The sequence below is a fragment of the Coturnix japonica genome, chromosome 11, assembly GCF_054131305.1.
Source record: "Coturnix japonica strain WE chromosome 11, WE-NBRP24, whole genome shotgun sequence".
In the NCBI taxonomy this organism is placed as follows: domain Eukaryota; kingdom Metazoa; phylum Chordata; class Aves; order Galliformes; family Phasianidae; genus Coturnix; species Coturnix japonica.
In genome coordinates this window covers 15037040-15051555 of record NC_140673.1, presented here as the reverse complement: position 1 = coordinate 15051555, position 14516 = coordinate 15037040, and the positions used below count along the sequence as shown (strand labels likewise).

The following is a 14516-nucleotide window of genomic DNA, read 5'->3' as shown; positions in this document are numbered from 1 at the left end:
TATACTCTGAAATAAGTTAGAAAAATTCAATAGGTTAATCACATTCTGAGTTCTATTTTTGCTTTTCCTTATGTTTAATGAAAGCGTGATTTATGAACTTCATTGCCACCCTTGCTGATTTTGCGTAGCAAGTAGCTTAGAACAATTGTATTTTGATGGTTAGCTCTCACTGCAGTTGCTTCTTTCTGTAATACAAACTAAACAAGGTGGTTTTAGTTTTAGAGCTCAATCTCATTTTAGCAGTGGAAAGGTGGATAGCATTTCTCTGCTTTGAGAATTTATGTTTTTCCTCCTTAGTAGGTAAGAAGCAGTTGCACTTAGAGCAATTATATTAGCTTATATAAAACAAAAGAGAGATGCCCCAGTGGTTGGCTGCAAGTATTGGATCTAGATGTTCTCCTGGAGAGTCATCCAGGTTACAGAACTGGAGACAAAGGGCTTTGGAAAAAAGATTGTTTTGCTTAAAGTAAAAGTCTAATTTTTTGTAGCTGTGCAACTCTGCATGTTCTGCTGTAACAGGCTTGAGATAAATTTCTTCTAATACTGAACTAATGTGCTATTCTAAAAGGAGACTATGTCCCTACATTCCATATTGGGAATTGAAAGATAGTTCTCTCCAGGAACCACAGTTTGGGTCTAGATCTGTGTGCCTTCTGCTGATGCTCAAGGTCTGTTTGGTGCCTTGTGAGTCACAAGGATGTGTTTTTACTGTGAAAAATCAGGCATTTCATCTGCTTAGTACTTACTGAGTTGCCTGCTTACAGTTTTTGCGCTGATGTTGTGAATGGAGCCCACAGTGGCCTTGAGGGGAGAAGATAGAGGACAGCAAGTCACAGCTCATGCAGTCAACCACATTTCCAACAGTTTGCCTCTTACTTAGCTATGCCATTCCTATGGCTGGTCATGAAACCCAGCCCCAATCTAACGCCCATGAAAGGAGGTGAAAATGAGCAATGATATACTTCATACCAAATCCAAGGAATACTGCAGTTAGCAAACTCAAAGAACAGGTAATAAAAACTTAAAATAGTCTAAATTCAGTATTGGCATAAGGAAAGCCTCAAAACATGGTACTGAATTGGATCCATTCTTCTGAGTACCTCTTAATATTTTGACTATTTTTGGGCAACTGCAAGTGCAAAACAAAAATTAACTTTTATGGTTAGTATTGTAGTAAAATCGAAGATAGATAAATGTAATGATGGATTTGAGGGAGAAAATAACAAAGTTGCTTACAGCTTGTCAGTCAGAACATGCCTTTGGACTGTGTGTAGGCTTGAAGTTTGCATTCTGTTTTTAAAGGCACAGAGTGTGTGACTATTTTAGATGTGTGGAAGGAAACCAGTTTTCAGATCCCAGAGTTGATTTTGATAACTACAGAATACTCTGCCTTTTCTGTGATGTACACAACTTTAGGCAGTAATACAACATAGGATATTTCTAATGTCTTTTGTAACTGAAAATCTTCACCCACAGAAGAACTATTTTGACATCAGTAACTTGAAAGAGAATATATGCTCAGAGCAATGGATATGGTGTTTGAGTGTAAAGCTCCTGTTACATTATGCTGACTACAGCCTCACAAAGAGGATTGCACAAGCTCTAACCTTTTTTTGAAATAGTTTTGTGTACAACAGAGGTCTGACAGGCAATTTTTAGCTTTTTAAAACTGCTCTTCCAGTTCTTCCCAATTCTAGATGAATTAGGACTTGTTTCTTCTTCATTGCTTTAACTGCTTGGAGCAGACAAGGATGCAGTGGTTGGACTGCAGTGCTTTAAGCCAGATGTTCTCATGGCAAAAGCAAAAAAAAAATCTCTTTCATTTGGTGAGAGGAGTTCCTGTAGTCAGCAAGCATGTCTGGTCCTTTCTGTGTTGGCACTTGTGTTGATGCTTGAGCATCTGAGTGGAGGGGAAATTCGTGTGGATGGCAAGGTGGATGAGCCCACAGGGAAAGCAGCATGAGATCTCAGAGCATCTCTTCTGAATGGCTTGCATGATAAAAGCATCCATGCAAGAAGTGGCTGTTTGTGTTCACCTGTCCTGGGCAGGCAGCTGTTGTGCCTTCAGTGCAAGGAGGGCCCTTCGAAATGTCTGTTCACATTAGCACAAATGGCTCATGCTGTTCTTCCACACACTGTTGTTACCTGACTGCTGAATGTTCTGGGTAGCAGTTCTGAGCTAATCTGCTCTGACTCCATCTAGGTAAGCACTGGGAGATGTGAAGGCAAGCAGGAGTTTGTAGCTCATGTTATGCAGAGAGGATAGTGGGGGGCTGGAGTGGGGGGCCTACCCTATGGTTGAGGTGGTGCCTGCATTGTGAGTTCCTTGCTAGGGTCTGTAACAGTAAGAAATGCATGCTGGAAATAATGAGACCATGGTCTTGCATATTCATGGCCATCGTGATGCTGTTGTTTAGGATTTGTGCTGTGCAAGTCTGTACAAACTGGTGTGCTGTAAGTTATAAGTAATGAATCTGATGCATCTTTATGCAGTCTGCTGTGATCTCATACAAAAACAGTTAATAGTGAGTTTCACATTTTCAAAGACTCAATCAGTCATTTTTACAGAGTCAGATTTTATGCAATGTAGTCACTTTTTTCCTTTTGTTGCTAGTGTATATCAGTTATGGATCTTTTCAGTTGCACAGACCGGGCCTTGGTGCTTGTACTGTGAAGGGTGAAGTCTACATAAATGTCATCTGGCCTGAAGTGAGAATCTTTCTGTTTTGATGCTAAAATAATGAGTCATTTCCATACGTATCCCTTGTGAGAACCCTGTTGAGTGAAATAATAGACAACGTGTGATATCCAACAAACTATAATGAAAACATACGTCTTTTGAGGACTTGTATATCCATGGTGTGATTGTTTTTCAAATGGGAAAGTAACCTACTCACTGGTTTCATTTTTGTTTTCTTGTAGGAATGTTTACCCTTGCAGAAGTTGCATCGCTCAATGACATCCAGCCAACCTATCGTATCTTGAAACCATGGTGGGATGTGTTTATGGATTATCTAGCGGTCGTGATGTTAATGGTTGCCATTTTTGCTGGAACCATGCAACTGACCAAAGACCAAGTGGTCTGCTTGCCAGTTTTGCAGTCTACTGTAAACTCAAAAGCACAACCCAGCACATCAGGGAAGGCTGACTTTACCACTGTTGAAACAACCACTGGTCAAGGAGAAGAAGCATCAATGAGAACGGTTTCTTTTGGAAGTGCCCCTACTGTAACACCTGATGTACCTCTGAGCAGAGCTACCTCTCCTCAGTATCAACCCACTGAATCAAGCCAGGAGCCGAAGAAGGTGCAGAAGGATTCTACAGGCCGTAAAACAAATTTGGATTTTCAGCAATATGTATTTATTAACCAGATGTGCTATCATTTGGCTCTTCCTTGGTATTCAAAGTATTTTCCCTATCTTGTTCTCATCCATACCATTATTTTAATAGTCAGTAGCAATTTTTGGTTCAAATATCCCAAGACCTGCTCAAAAATTGAGCATTTTGTTTCCATATTAGGGAAGTGCTTTGAGTCCCCCTGGACTACAAAAGCACTGTCTGAAACCGCATGTGAGGACTCTGAGGAGAACAAACAGAGGTTAACTGGTGCCCAGTCCCTGCCCAAGTATGTTTCCACTAGCAGTGATGAAGGAAGCCCAAGTGCCAGCACGCCTATGATAACAAAGTCTGGCTTCAAATTTTCAGCTGACAAGCCAATGATTGAAGTTCCCAGTGTCACTATTTTAGATAAAAAAGATGGAGAACAAGCCAAAGCTCTGTTTGAGAAAGTCCGTAAGTTCCGGGCTCACGTGGAGGACAGTGATCTGATTTACAAACTGTACGTTGGCCAGACTATCATCAAGACTTTCAAGTTCATATTTATTCTCTGCTATACTGCAAACTTTGTCAACACCATTAGTTTTGAGCACATCTGCAACCCGAAAGTGGAACACCTGATTGGCTACACGCAGTTTGAATGTACGCACAACATGGCTTACATGTTGAAGAAGTTGCTTATCAGCTATATTTCTCTCATTTGCGTCTATGGTTTTATCTGTCTCTACACACTCTTCTGGCTGTTCCGAATACCCTTAAAAGAATATTCCTTTGAAAAGGTCAGAGAAGAAAGTAGTTTCAGTGATATTCCCGATGTGAAAAATGACTTTGCTTTTCTTTTGCATATGGTGGATCAGTATGACCAGCTTTATTCTAAAAGGTTTGGTGTCTTCTTGTCAGAGGTAAGTGAGAACAAACTACGTGAAATTAGTTTAAACCACGAATGGACTTTTGAAAAGCTGCGGCAACACGTGTCCCGCAATGCCCAGGATAAGCAAGAGTTGCACCTTTTTATGCTGTCGGGGGTCCCTGATGCAGTCTTTGATCTGACGGATCTGGATGTGTTAAAACTGGAGCTGATTCCTGAAGCGAAAATCCCAGCAAAAATCTCCCAGATGACAAATCTTCAGGAGCTTCATCTGTGCCACTGCCCTGCGAAGGTCGAGCAGACTGCCTTCAGCTTCCTCCGGGACCATTTGAGATGCCTTTATGTGAAATTCACAGATGTCGCAGAAATTCCTGCGTGGGTGTATTTGCTCAAAAACCTCCGTGAACTGTACTTGATAGGCAACTTGAACTCTGAAAACAATAAAATGATAGGGCTTGAGTCTCTTAGAGAGTTGAGACACCTTAAAATTCTCCACGTGAAGAGCAATTTGACCAAAATCCCCCCCAATATCACAGATGTGGCACCGCATCTGACAAAACTGGTCATTCATAATGACGGCACTAAGCTCGTGGTACTGAATAGCCTTAAGAAGATGATGAATGTTGCGGAATTGGAACTGCAGAACTGTGAACTGGAGAGAATTCCCCATGCCATCTTTAGCCTCTCTAACTTACAGGAACTGGATTTAAAATCAAATAGCATACGCACAATTGAAGAAATCATCAGTTTCCAGCACTTAAAAAGATTGACTTGTTTAAAGCTGTGGCACAATAAAATAGTCAACATTCCTTCCTCCATTACCCACGTAAAGAACTTAGAGTCTCTTTACCTCTCCAATAACAAACTCGAATCCTTACCAGCCGCAGTGTTCAGTTTACAGAAACTTAGATGTTTAGATGTAAGCTACAACTCAATTGCAATGATTCCAGTGGAAATAAGTTTGCTTCAAAATCTGCAGCATTTTCACATCACAGGAAACAAAGTCGACGTTTTGCCAAAACAGTTGTTTAAATGTGTTAAATTGAGGACTTTGAGTCTGGGACAAAACTGTATTACCTCAATCCCAGATAAAGTTGGTCAACTGTTGCAGCTGACTCATCTGGAACTGAAGGGAAACTGCTTAGACCGTCTGCCAGCCACGCTGGGGCAGTGTCAGCTTCTCAGGAAAAGTGGGCTTGTCGTGGAAGATCACCTCTTTGACACTTTGCCCTTGGAAGTTAAAGAGGTATTGAACCAAGACACAAGCATTCCCTTTGCTAATGGGATTTAAGCTGAGGTGAAATGCTTGAGTAGCTAACTTCCAAACAGCGAATGCTAAAAAGTGTGGCTATTGTGAGACCGTGCGTCTTTAGAAAGCAGAATTCCTTGGAAGGCAAGGCTACTAGTGGGATTATAAGAGATGTAACCGAGTGTTCAATGTTTGCAGTGTTTTGAAAAGATTATTTCCAAAATTTCCGGGAGGATAAAAAGAACCTTAATAATCTCAATTCTTTTTTTTCCTTAAATTGTTTGTAACTTGGATGCTGCCGCTTTTGAATGTTTACAAATTTGCTTGCCTGCTTAAAGTAAATGATTAAATTGATGACCTTTTCTTACTATGCAAGTTATTCTTTAAGGTCTGGATTTACTTTAGTGCATTGTGGGAGGAAAAACAAAGATAAGTGTTGTATATGGGATGGTTCTAACAGCACTTGAAACACACATTGGTGTGTTGTTAGGGTTTAGCCATTCTCAGCAAATGAAGCCACCAGTTTCCTGCACTAAGGTATGTGGCTTGCATGGGGCCAAACGTGTTTGCCCTCATTCTTCATTCTCAAAGGCCTCATGGATGAGATTTGTCTATGACCTAGTGTGACTCCCTCAAAGCTGCGAGGTCCTGTCCTGTTCTACAGCTCCTCTACCCCAGCTTCTTTAAGGCTTCTTTGTCCCGAGTAGCAGGAGCTGGTAGGAGGGGATGTAGTGCCACTGGCCTTCCAAGCTGGGGATAATTTTGACGTTTGAACTGTTCTGTATGGTAACTTTTGAGAGGCATTAAGCAGCAGGTGACTTAATTGCTGGTGTTTTGCTTCTCTTTGGAGTTTCCATCTGGGAAACTCGAGATGTTTTACAAGAGTCAGTGATTGTTTTGTTTCACAGCCCTTGCCTCGGAACAGGGTTGTCTGCTCTATTTTCCAGACTAATGACAGAGACTTAGAATTACCCAAACATGATTTAGCTTTATCACCTATTGTAGCATATCTTCCGCACATAGACTTTAACCGTAGGTACCCTTACCCCAGCCCCGGTAATTTGGTATTTTTGAACATTTATGCACTGTTAGAAAACCCTAAATGTGTGCCAGATAAGTCATCAAATAAAGAAAAAAGCAGACAGCAGTGAGCGTGGGATTTTTTTGTTTGGTTGATTTTGTTGATGTTGGGGTTGTTGGTTTTTTTTTTTTTGCTGTTTTTGGTTGTGGTTTTTTTCTTTTCTTTCCTTTTTTTTTTTTTTTTTTTTTAAACTGAGCTTAAACTTGCCAGAACCATTAAAGAAATACAATCCATTAAATCTGCAAAATCATCAGTTGTAAATCCTGGCCATTTACATTCCATGTGTGCAGAAAAGAAGTACTATGCTGGGAGATGATTACATGATTACTCATGGTTTAAACACAATTCCCTATTGTAGTGCGGTCAGGACTGAACTAGTCTGACGTTCAAGGGACCGTTCTTCTCACACACAAATCCTCATGCACAGCAATTTCTGTTGCAGCTTCACCAGAGCTGCCCTGACTTACACCACTATTAACGAGGGGATAGTTTAGGCCTGGGGGCATTGAGCAGTCAGAAGTAATTTAAATACTGCTCTTACGATCCTTGCACATTTTATTGTTAATCATTTACTATTAGTCATGTTGGGGTGACTGTTCTCAGATGTAGATAGCAGTCTCCAAATACATACCTACACCATATGCTTATGTGCATCAGAAGACTGGTTAATGAACGGTGGGTTTTTGGGATACGGTCTGTTTTCTCCTTGCCAGCTGCTGGTAAATGGGATGTTGACAGTTGTGCAGCACCAAGGCACAGGTTTGGCAGAACACTTGCAGTTACTGATCTCTTCTCCACTGGGAGATATTTGTGCTAATTCTCAGATGATTATTATTTTTTTCAACTAGGAGTTGTTAAGTCTGCGATGGATTTTTTTTGTTGTGCTTTTAAGAAATTCTTTCACATGTTAAATTTTTTTTTGCACATAGATCACTTTAAAATTACTGGACTAATAACTCTTAGAAAAACTGTGGAAAATAATATTGGTGTGTGCATTGTATTTGCTGTTGACTGTCATTTCAGTTTCCAAGAAATTGTGTGTAGGAGGGAGGAAGAGTTGGAAGATGGCAAAGTAATTAAAACCTTCAGAACTGTTTTTATATTTTTCTTCTTTATATTTTTCTTTTTTTTTCTTTTTTTTTCCTCTTAATTTAATAGCAGCGTCACACAGAACGCAGCCTCAGGCTGATCCTGCTTTTTTAAAAGGCTTTTTTGGATGTTCTGATGCTCCTGGTGTCCCTACCGTTGTTAAAAAATAAGCCCATGTTCACTTAATATGAGTACAGTATGAATAAATTAGGTCCCTGTATGATTAGTTGTTAGCCGATTGTACTCATTTAGGCACCCTCCTCCAAATAAGCGTGTTTTAACTTCAGGCTTGTGATGCTTACTTAGCAGAAGCTCCGTTCCTGTTTTTAGGAGAACCTTCTCAGTGTGGGGAGGAATTGCCCATCTTCCCCAGGTCGCCTCCTTCCCCATTCCTTCCTCCTCTCTGTGACTGTTTATAATGTTCCCGTTTCCTGCCTGTCAACTGACACACTCTTGCTTTAAGGTCTTGAAAGTCCATCTCCTTTCCATGTAAGGCATGTGAAACATATTTTGCATTTCTATTTGATTTAATAAATAAGATGTTCATATCTTCTTCTATTCTGTTCTTTATGGGGGGAAAACACGTTTGCAAAGTGAAGTCTCTGATTTCAAGTGTCTTTTGTTGAACTTGCTCTCTGGTGCCTGTAAATTAAAGAAGACATTAAAGAAGGCATTCCTAGTAAATCCTGTAGGAATAGTTTCTAACTACAACAGGTTATATCAAAATGGGTGGGATTGTTTCTTCACATACATAATTTAAATGAGGTACCACCATTTTTACATGGCCAGCAGGTTTTTGTATGGTATACCTGTGGCTCTGGAAGAAAATATGTTTGTGTTCCTTTAAAAAAGAGGAAATAGGAGATGCCTATTCTGTTTGCTGCCACCACTGCAACACAATTCTGAGAAGATCCTTCAGTTTTCCAGTTAGTTGTCCTTTTGGAACACTTGCACCCTGTGGCACAAACTGAGCTATTGCATTCTGAGCAGGCTGGAAGATGTTGCACTAAGCAAAAGTTCTCTGATGCTAAGTAGATGGTATTGCAGTCCTGAGCTGCTCCCTCTCATCTGGGCTTCCCCTTTGCTACACTGTTAATGTCTGGTCATGGGGGATCCATTCTCCCCTCTCCAATGTCAGTTAGCAGACTGTTTTAATACAAACCTTAGGGAAATAGCTATTCTTTCTAACATCATTCCATGTACACAGAATGTAAAGATGTTACAGTTATGCGAAGGCAATGGTTGAACTGTTGTTCTTAAAGCCAGGTCTGACAAATTAGGTCCTGCTATACAGCGGTGATGTTGACTGCCATCCTGACCCCCTGCAGGAACAATTTTACATTTCAAACCTTCCCCATTCTCAAGAGAATTAACTGTGTGCAGGAACCTGGCGGTACTGAGTAAATCTGTAGCTTGTGATCATGCAAAAATGAGGCTTCTGTCAGGTGTGTGGCATGTGAACCGGTGAGGGTGCTGAAGATGAGGATAAAAGACTGGAATTTGCTGAAGTGTTCTAGTGTGAATGAAATACTGTTCCCTAACTTTTGCCAAACATTTGCCAAGACTTAGCAACAGGTTAGTGATGGTGATTCCAGTAATCCTCCTCCCAGTTAACGCAGCACAGCTGGAACATGAGCCAGACAGTGACTCCTAATGCTCTGTTCAGGCCAAACCAAAAGATAAGAAATGTGTTTGTTTGCAGAAGTGCAGACTGAGACAGACTTCTTCCTGAATGTGTTGATTGCCAAGCAGCTCAAGAGGACCGGAGTTTGAGATTCCTTGGAAAAGAGCTGTGCAGATGCGTTAGCCCCAGTTTTGTCACAGGTATAGTGTGAAACATTGCATCCCCCAGTGACAGTAAGGCCATCTGCAACCATGGTGCAGCGCTGTAATGGCCAGCGAGCCTCACTGCAAGGCAAAGGTTGGCAGCAGCGCCCTTCACAGCCTGGGTGCTCTCTTTGTTTGGATGTAAATTTTGTGATGGCCTTTAAATTAATCATTTTTTGTTGTTTTTGTTTTGATTAGGAACATGCTGAGAGGTGGTCCTTGATGTTACCAGTCACAAGAGAACTGAGAAAAAGTCTTGTGTTTTTAACCTTGACTTTAACCTCTTGTCCACTGCTGTGAGTTGTCAAAACTGCCACCTGAACCGCTGATTAGCTTACAGTCGGGTTCCCTGAACCATGAGTGATTTTAGCAGAAATGTTCCCGGTTCAGACTGGCCACTTGTGCTCGTACAGTGTGTTCAGCACTTAAACCAGTGCCATCGAGCACTGATGTTGCAAAACCCCGAGGGCTTATGCTGTGACCAGTTTCCCAGGACAGCAAATCATTCCTCATGCTGTTAAAGGGCGGGAAGGCTGTGTCACTGAGTTAGAGTTTCTGTAGCAAAGATGAAGCTCTGGAATCGAGCTCAGTAACAGATTTTCCAAGCTGATTACAAACAAGCACCCATTCCACGATAAAAGTCATGGGAGATGTTACATCTGGCAGAGAGATGCTGAAAATAGCTCCTGCAATTCAGCCAGGCATGGGTGCAGAAGGGGCAGCTCCGCAGCGGTGCGCTTCCACACAATGCAGCTGAAGTGGGGGTCAGTAAAACCACAGGCGCTGGAGGGGGGCCAGGCTGCATCTCCCTGCCCCAAAGAGAACAACCCCTAAAGCCCTGTTACAATTGCTGGAGCCAGAACCTTTGTTCTGTCTTGCCTCCAACATCATGCTGCCCCTTGATGCTGGAGGTAACGTCGGGTTGCTGGTTTAATAATGACTGTTTGGGAAGAATGCCATCTTCTAAATTAACACCATAGTCTCTTGCCGGAAGCCTTCCAGCACAGAGCAGGTCTGTTCCCATAAAACGAACACGTTGTGCCCATAAACAACAAAATCATGGATTAGGATTGGGTTGCATAGACCATTAAGAATAAATGCATGAACATGCTGCTGTTCTGGAAACCAGTTCTGGGTAGTTCTGCAGCTTCAGGTGGTTTTTAGAAGTGGAGTTTCAAAACCTTTTCAGAACCAGCATTTTGTAGCACCTCTAGAACAAACACTGCAGCCTGGGGCGGGCTGATCGCCATTCCTGGAGCTGCCCTGGCACAGCTGGGCTGGGGGTGGCTGAAGGGGCAACAGCATCCCACCGGACTCCTTGCTGCTGGGTTTATCTCACTCCTCTCTGAATATGTTTCTGGGAAACACCATGCAAAATCGTGCCCCTAGCTGCATTGTAAAGAGGCTGCTGCTGAGGCTGCCAAGCCTTGTGCTTGGAAGATGGGGATCCTGATAATGGGATGAGATGCAGAAAAAAAAGAAGGGAATCAACAGTCCTGAGAGGAGATGGAGCATCCATTCACTCTTAAGTGTGACATTTCAGAGGTTTTAGACCATATGAAGTCCTGCCTGCTGCTTCTGCTGCAAGGTGAGCTCAGTCGCTGGGCACCCTGAGTTTCTCTTTTTAGGTTTTTATTGTTTTTTTCCTTTTTGCACATCCATCTCTCAGGACCTTCTGGTGACAGTGTTTCTGCTGCCTGTATGCATCCCTTTCCCTCTCACTGCAGCCCCAATATCTACAATAAGCTCAGTCCTGCAGAGCCTTTAATGCTCAGTACCAGCATGGCCAGAACCCTACCACCAGTGCAGCTCTTGACTGAGTGCCCAGCAGCGCCCTGCAGGGAAACTTCTGTGCTCTAACTCGGCCTGCAGCTTCCCCTTGGGGTGGGACTGGGATTCTCCCAGCTCCTGCTAGCAGGTGATGACCACACAAGCAGAGGTGAGGTTCCCCTGGGGAGGCTGCAGTCCCCTCCCCAGCTCTGGGGCTGCTCCGTGGAAGTGCTGCAGGGCTGGGGGGCACACAGGGCCTGTTTGCCCCAGTTCTTAACAGCCATGGGGAACTGCAGCCCACTGAGAGAAGCAGCCCCCATAACATCACTACCATAGTTGGGCTCATTCTGTTTTGTGTTCTAATGGCTTCCCCTGATGCCTGTTGGAAATGGAGCTGGGTGTTTCTTACGCTGTTTGCAATGTGTGGCGAGCACCTGGTGCCTGTCTTCATCACAGCCCCCCTTGCAGTAAGTGCATCTTTTTCACCCCTTGGAATTTTTTGCCTGCAATATATTAAAACCCGTTTCTTCAGCCTTTCTTCACATGTTGCTTGGGCATGTTTGTTTTATAATGCTCATCACTGCCATTGCTCTCCTGAGTTCTCTCAGGGTATTTAGTCTGACAAACTTGGCTCGAGTTGCATCAAGGTGGGCAGAGACCCTCTGCAGGGCTTTCGTTACATAGAATGCCTGGCACTCCCCATGGGAAGGGTTCAGATTTTATTTCTTTCAGTGTTTCTTTTGGTCTGTTGGTTTGCAGGAAAGAGTGCCAGGGTGTTGCATGCCTCAGTGCCCCCACCCAAAGGCAGGTGCTTGCTGCTCAAGTTTGCTCTTCACCTCCTCCACAGCACCAGGAGCACACTTGAAGGTGGTGGTTGCCAATCCCATCTATTGGGAGCATTTTGCTGTGGGCTTCTCCCCACTCTGTAGTGCCTTTCCCTCAGGGAGACTGTCAGGCCTCTCACAGCCTTGACCTGCAGACTTAGGAGCTCTATCCATCCTGCTCGGAGCAGGGCCGGATGGGTGACCTGCCCCCAAGCAGGCTGCCATTGCTGAGGGAAAGAGGGGGCAATGCACTGGGAGGGCAGCGTGCCTTCAGAGCACAACATTCCAGGTTGCCTTCCCACCCAGGCGAGGTCGTGGCGCCTGCAGGGCTTTGTTTAGTGTTACGCTTGTGTTGATCAGCCTTAGCAACATGTTTAACTCTGAATATATTTGTTTAATTAAATGTTTTTAGCATTCATTATGCTTTCAACGTTCCTAATAGCTGACTTGCTCAGAGGAGCAGAGCAGCAGGCATAGGGCCTCGTGGGGGCTCCCAAAATGAGTGGGTTAGCCCCACAGCCTGCTGCTCCACCCTAACCAGGCTGAGAGGGGCTGGCTTCCAAGACCTTGGGGATCTAGCACCACTGCACAGAGCAGCGCTTCTGGAAGCCTGAAGTGAAGGGCTGCTGCTAACATTAGAAAATGTTTACGGTTTGATAAGCTCCATGCAGGACATGAGTTCAGAGAAGCTTAAAGGATGAACAGGCACTGGATGTAGGTACACTAGCAGCCCTGTGAAATGCAGAAAAACCTGTGTAGGCAGCAGTTTCCTGCTTGCTGGGCTCTTGGAGATCAACAGCAAACCAGGCCCAGTGCCCATCAGTGCTCCTGGCACAGTGCACAGTGAGTTGAGGAGGAGAGGAGGCAACCTGTGCTGGGACCCTGCTCTGGCCTGACAGGGGAATGCCCCAAGGCCTTTGCCCTCAGCAGCCCCCTGCCAGCAGAACTGGCTCCCTTTCTGCCAGTAGCTGTGAATTACATGTCTTGGTAAACAAACAAACAAACATAAAACAAACAACAACAAAAAGCAGCCCCAACATGCTTGCCTTAGCACAAGACGAATGTGGGGGTTTTGGTGCAGTGCTGTTGGATTGAGCTGTGAAATTCCTTGCTATAGGATAGCAGGATGCCATGAGTTTTTGTAGGCTGAAGAGAAAGCAAGGGAAGTTGCTGGAGGTGAAACCCAGTTAAGGATGACTGCTACATGGAAATCTCCTTTCAGGGTCCTGCTTGGCATGGGTGGAAGCACAGCTCATGGTGACAGGCCTGAGTGATGCTACATGGCTGGTAGCCATTGACAGAACATACATTCCTGTGCCATGACAGTGTTATTATGGGCTACTTGCAATAACTCTGGAAGAAGAGCTAGTTTCTCTGCCTTGCTTTCTTCTCCCCTCCCTCCCCAGCATACATCCCTCTGGCTTTTCCCAGACCACCCCATGGTGTTGACACAGAGGTGCTACCTGTTGGAGCTGCTGCGTGGTGCCAGCTGCGGCATGGGACAGAGCCCTCCTCAGCTATGCCACCCCACATGCCCCAGGCAGGCCCATGGCCCACTCTGTTCCACTCTGTTCCACTCTGCTGTTCTGCAGCCAAGGAAGGAGCTGTGGGTATCCATCCCACTGTGCTTGTTACATAGTCCCCTTAACCCCCTTCCCAGCAGCTCTCCCTTCCCTGGGCCCTCTGATAGAGTGGCTGCTGGCAGCAGTGTGTTCATCCTCCTGCAGAATTCTTGTGCAAAGGACAGTGGCTCAACGGTCATTGAAGTCAGGGCTGGAAATGTTCAGTTTCTAATGTTGTAGAGTTGAAGTCAGGCACAGCTTGTGAGATGACAGAGAGTTTGGAATCAGTCCTAACACCACAAAAAGCAAAGGAATCCTGCAGGTCAGCATGCCAGCTGCTCAGAGGGCTGCTCTGCCTCTTTGCCACTCACCTTCTGAAGCCCTGTCATGTGAAGCGTGTGGGGTTAAATGAGATCTGCTGGAGCCATCCTCCAACGTACTGGGCTGCTTCTCCGGATGTGATCAATAGCTGGGGTGGAGAGGTGAGCTGCTTCTTGTCCTGCCCCCCTCTTAATGGATTTCTCTCTGTTCCTAAGATGTTTATTTTCCTTTCCTTTGGCTTTACAACCAAAGTGATTCTACCCTTGCTTTTTCCAGTTGCCTCTCTTAAAAACTGCAGCTTTGAGCCATTGTAAATGGGAACTCCTATTTCAACCTGCTAGAAGCTGGACAGCAATCTCTACAGTCTTTATTTTCTCTTCCTCATGATTTTTATTTTTTATTTTATTTTATTTATATATTTTTGCTCATTTATTTCTTTATTTTCAGCCTGGAATTTCATCCCTGCAGTCAGATTGACAGTGACCCACAGCGCCTTTATTGGATTAAAGGTCCTAAGGCATCTGGACTGGCCTCTTATAGATTTCTGGATATCACTTATATCCATGTAAGAAACTCAAGGCTGTCCTGG

The 14516-nt window shown here is 44.0% G+C and overlaps 1 protein-coding gene across 5 annotated transcripts in view; it reads left to right on the top strand.

The window, feature by feature from the left end:
- The window catches only part of LRRC8D (leucine rich repeat containing 8 VRAC subunit D), a 45589-nt gene extending 37418 nt beyond the window's left edge, over nucleotides 1-8171 (top strand). For all 5 annotated transcript variants that reach the window (XM_015870242.3, XM_015870241.3, XM_085511400.1 and 2 more), the window contains one exon: nucleotides 2923-8171. In XM_015870242.3, coding sequence (XP_015725728.1) covers nucleotides 2925-5495 — 2571 coding nt within the window. In that variant the 5' untranslated portion in view covers nucleotides 2923-2924 and the 3' untranslated portion in view covers nucleotides 5496-8171. The remainder of the gene's footprint in view (nucleotides 1-2922) is intronic.
- The last annotated feature ends 6345 nt before the right edge of the window (nucleotides 8172-14516 follow it).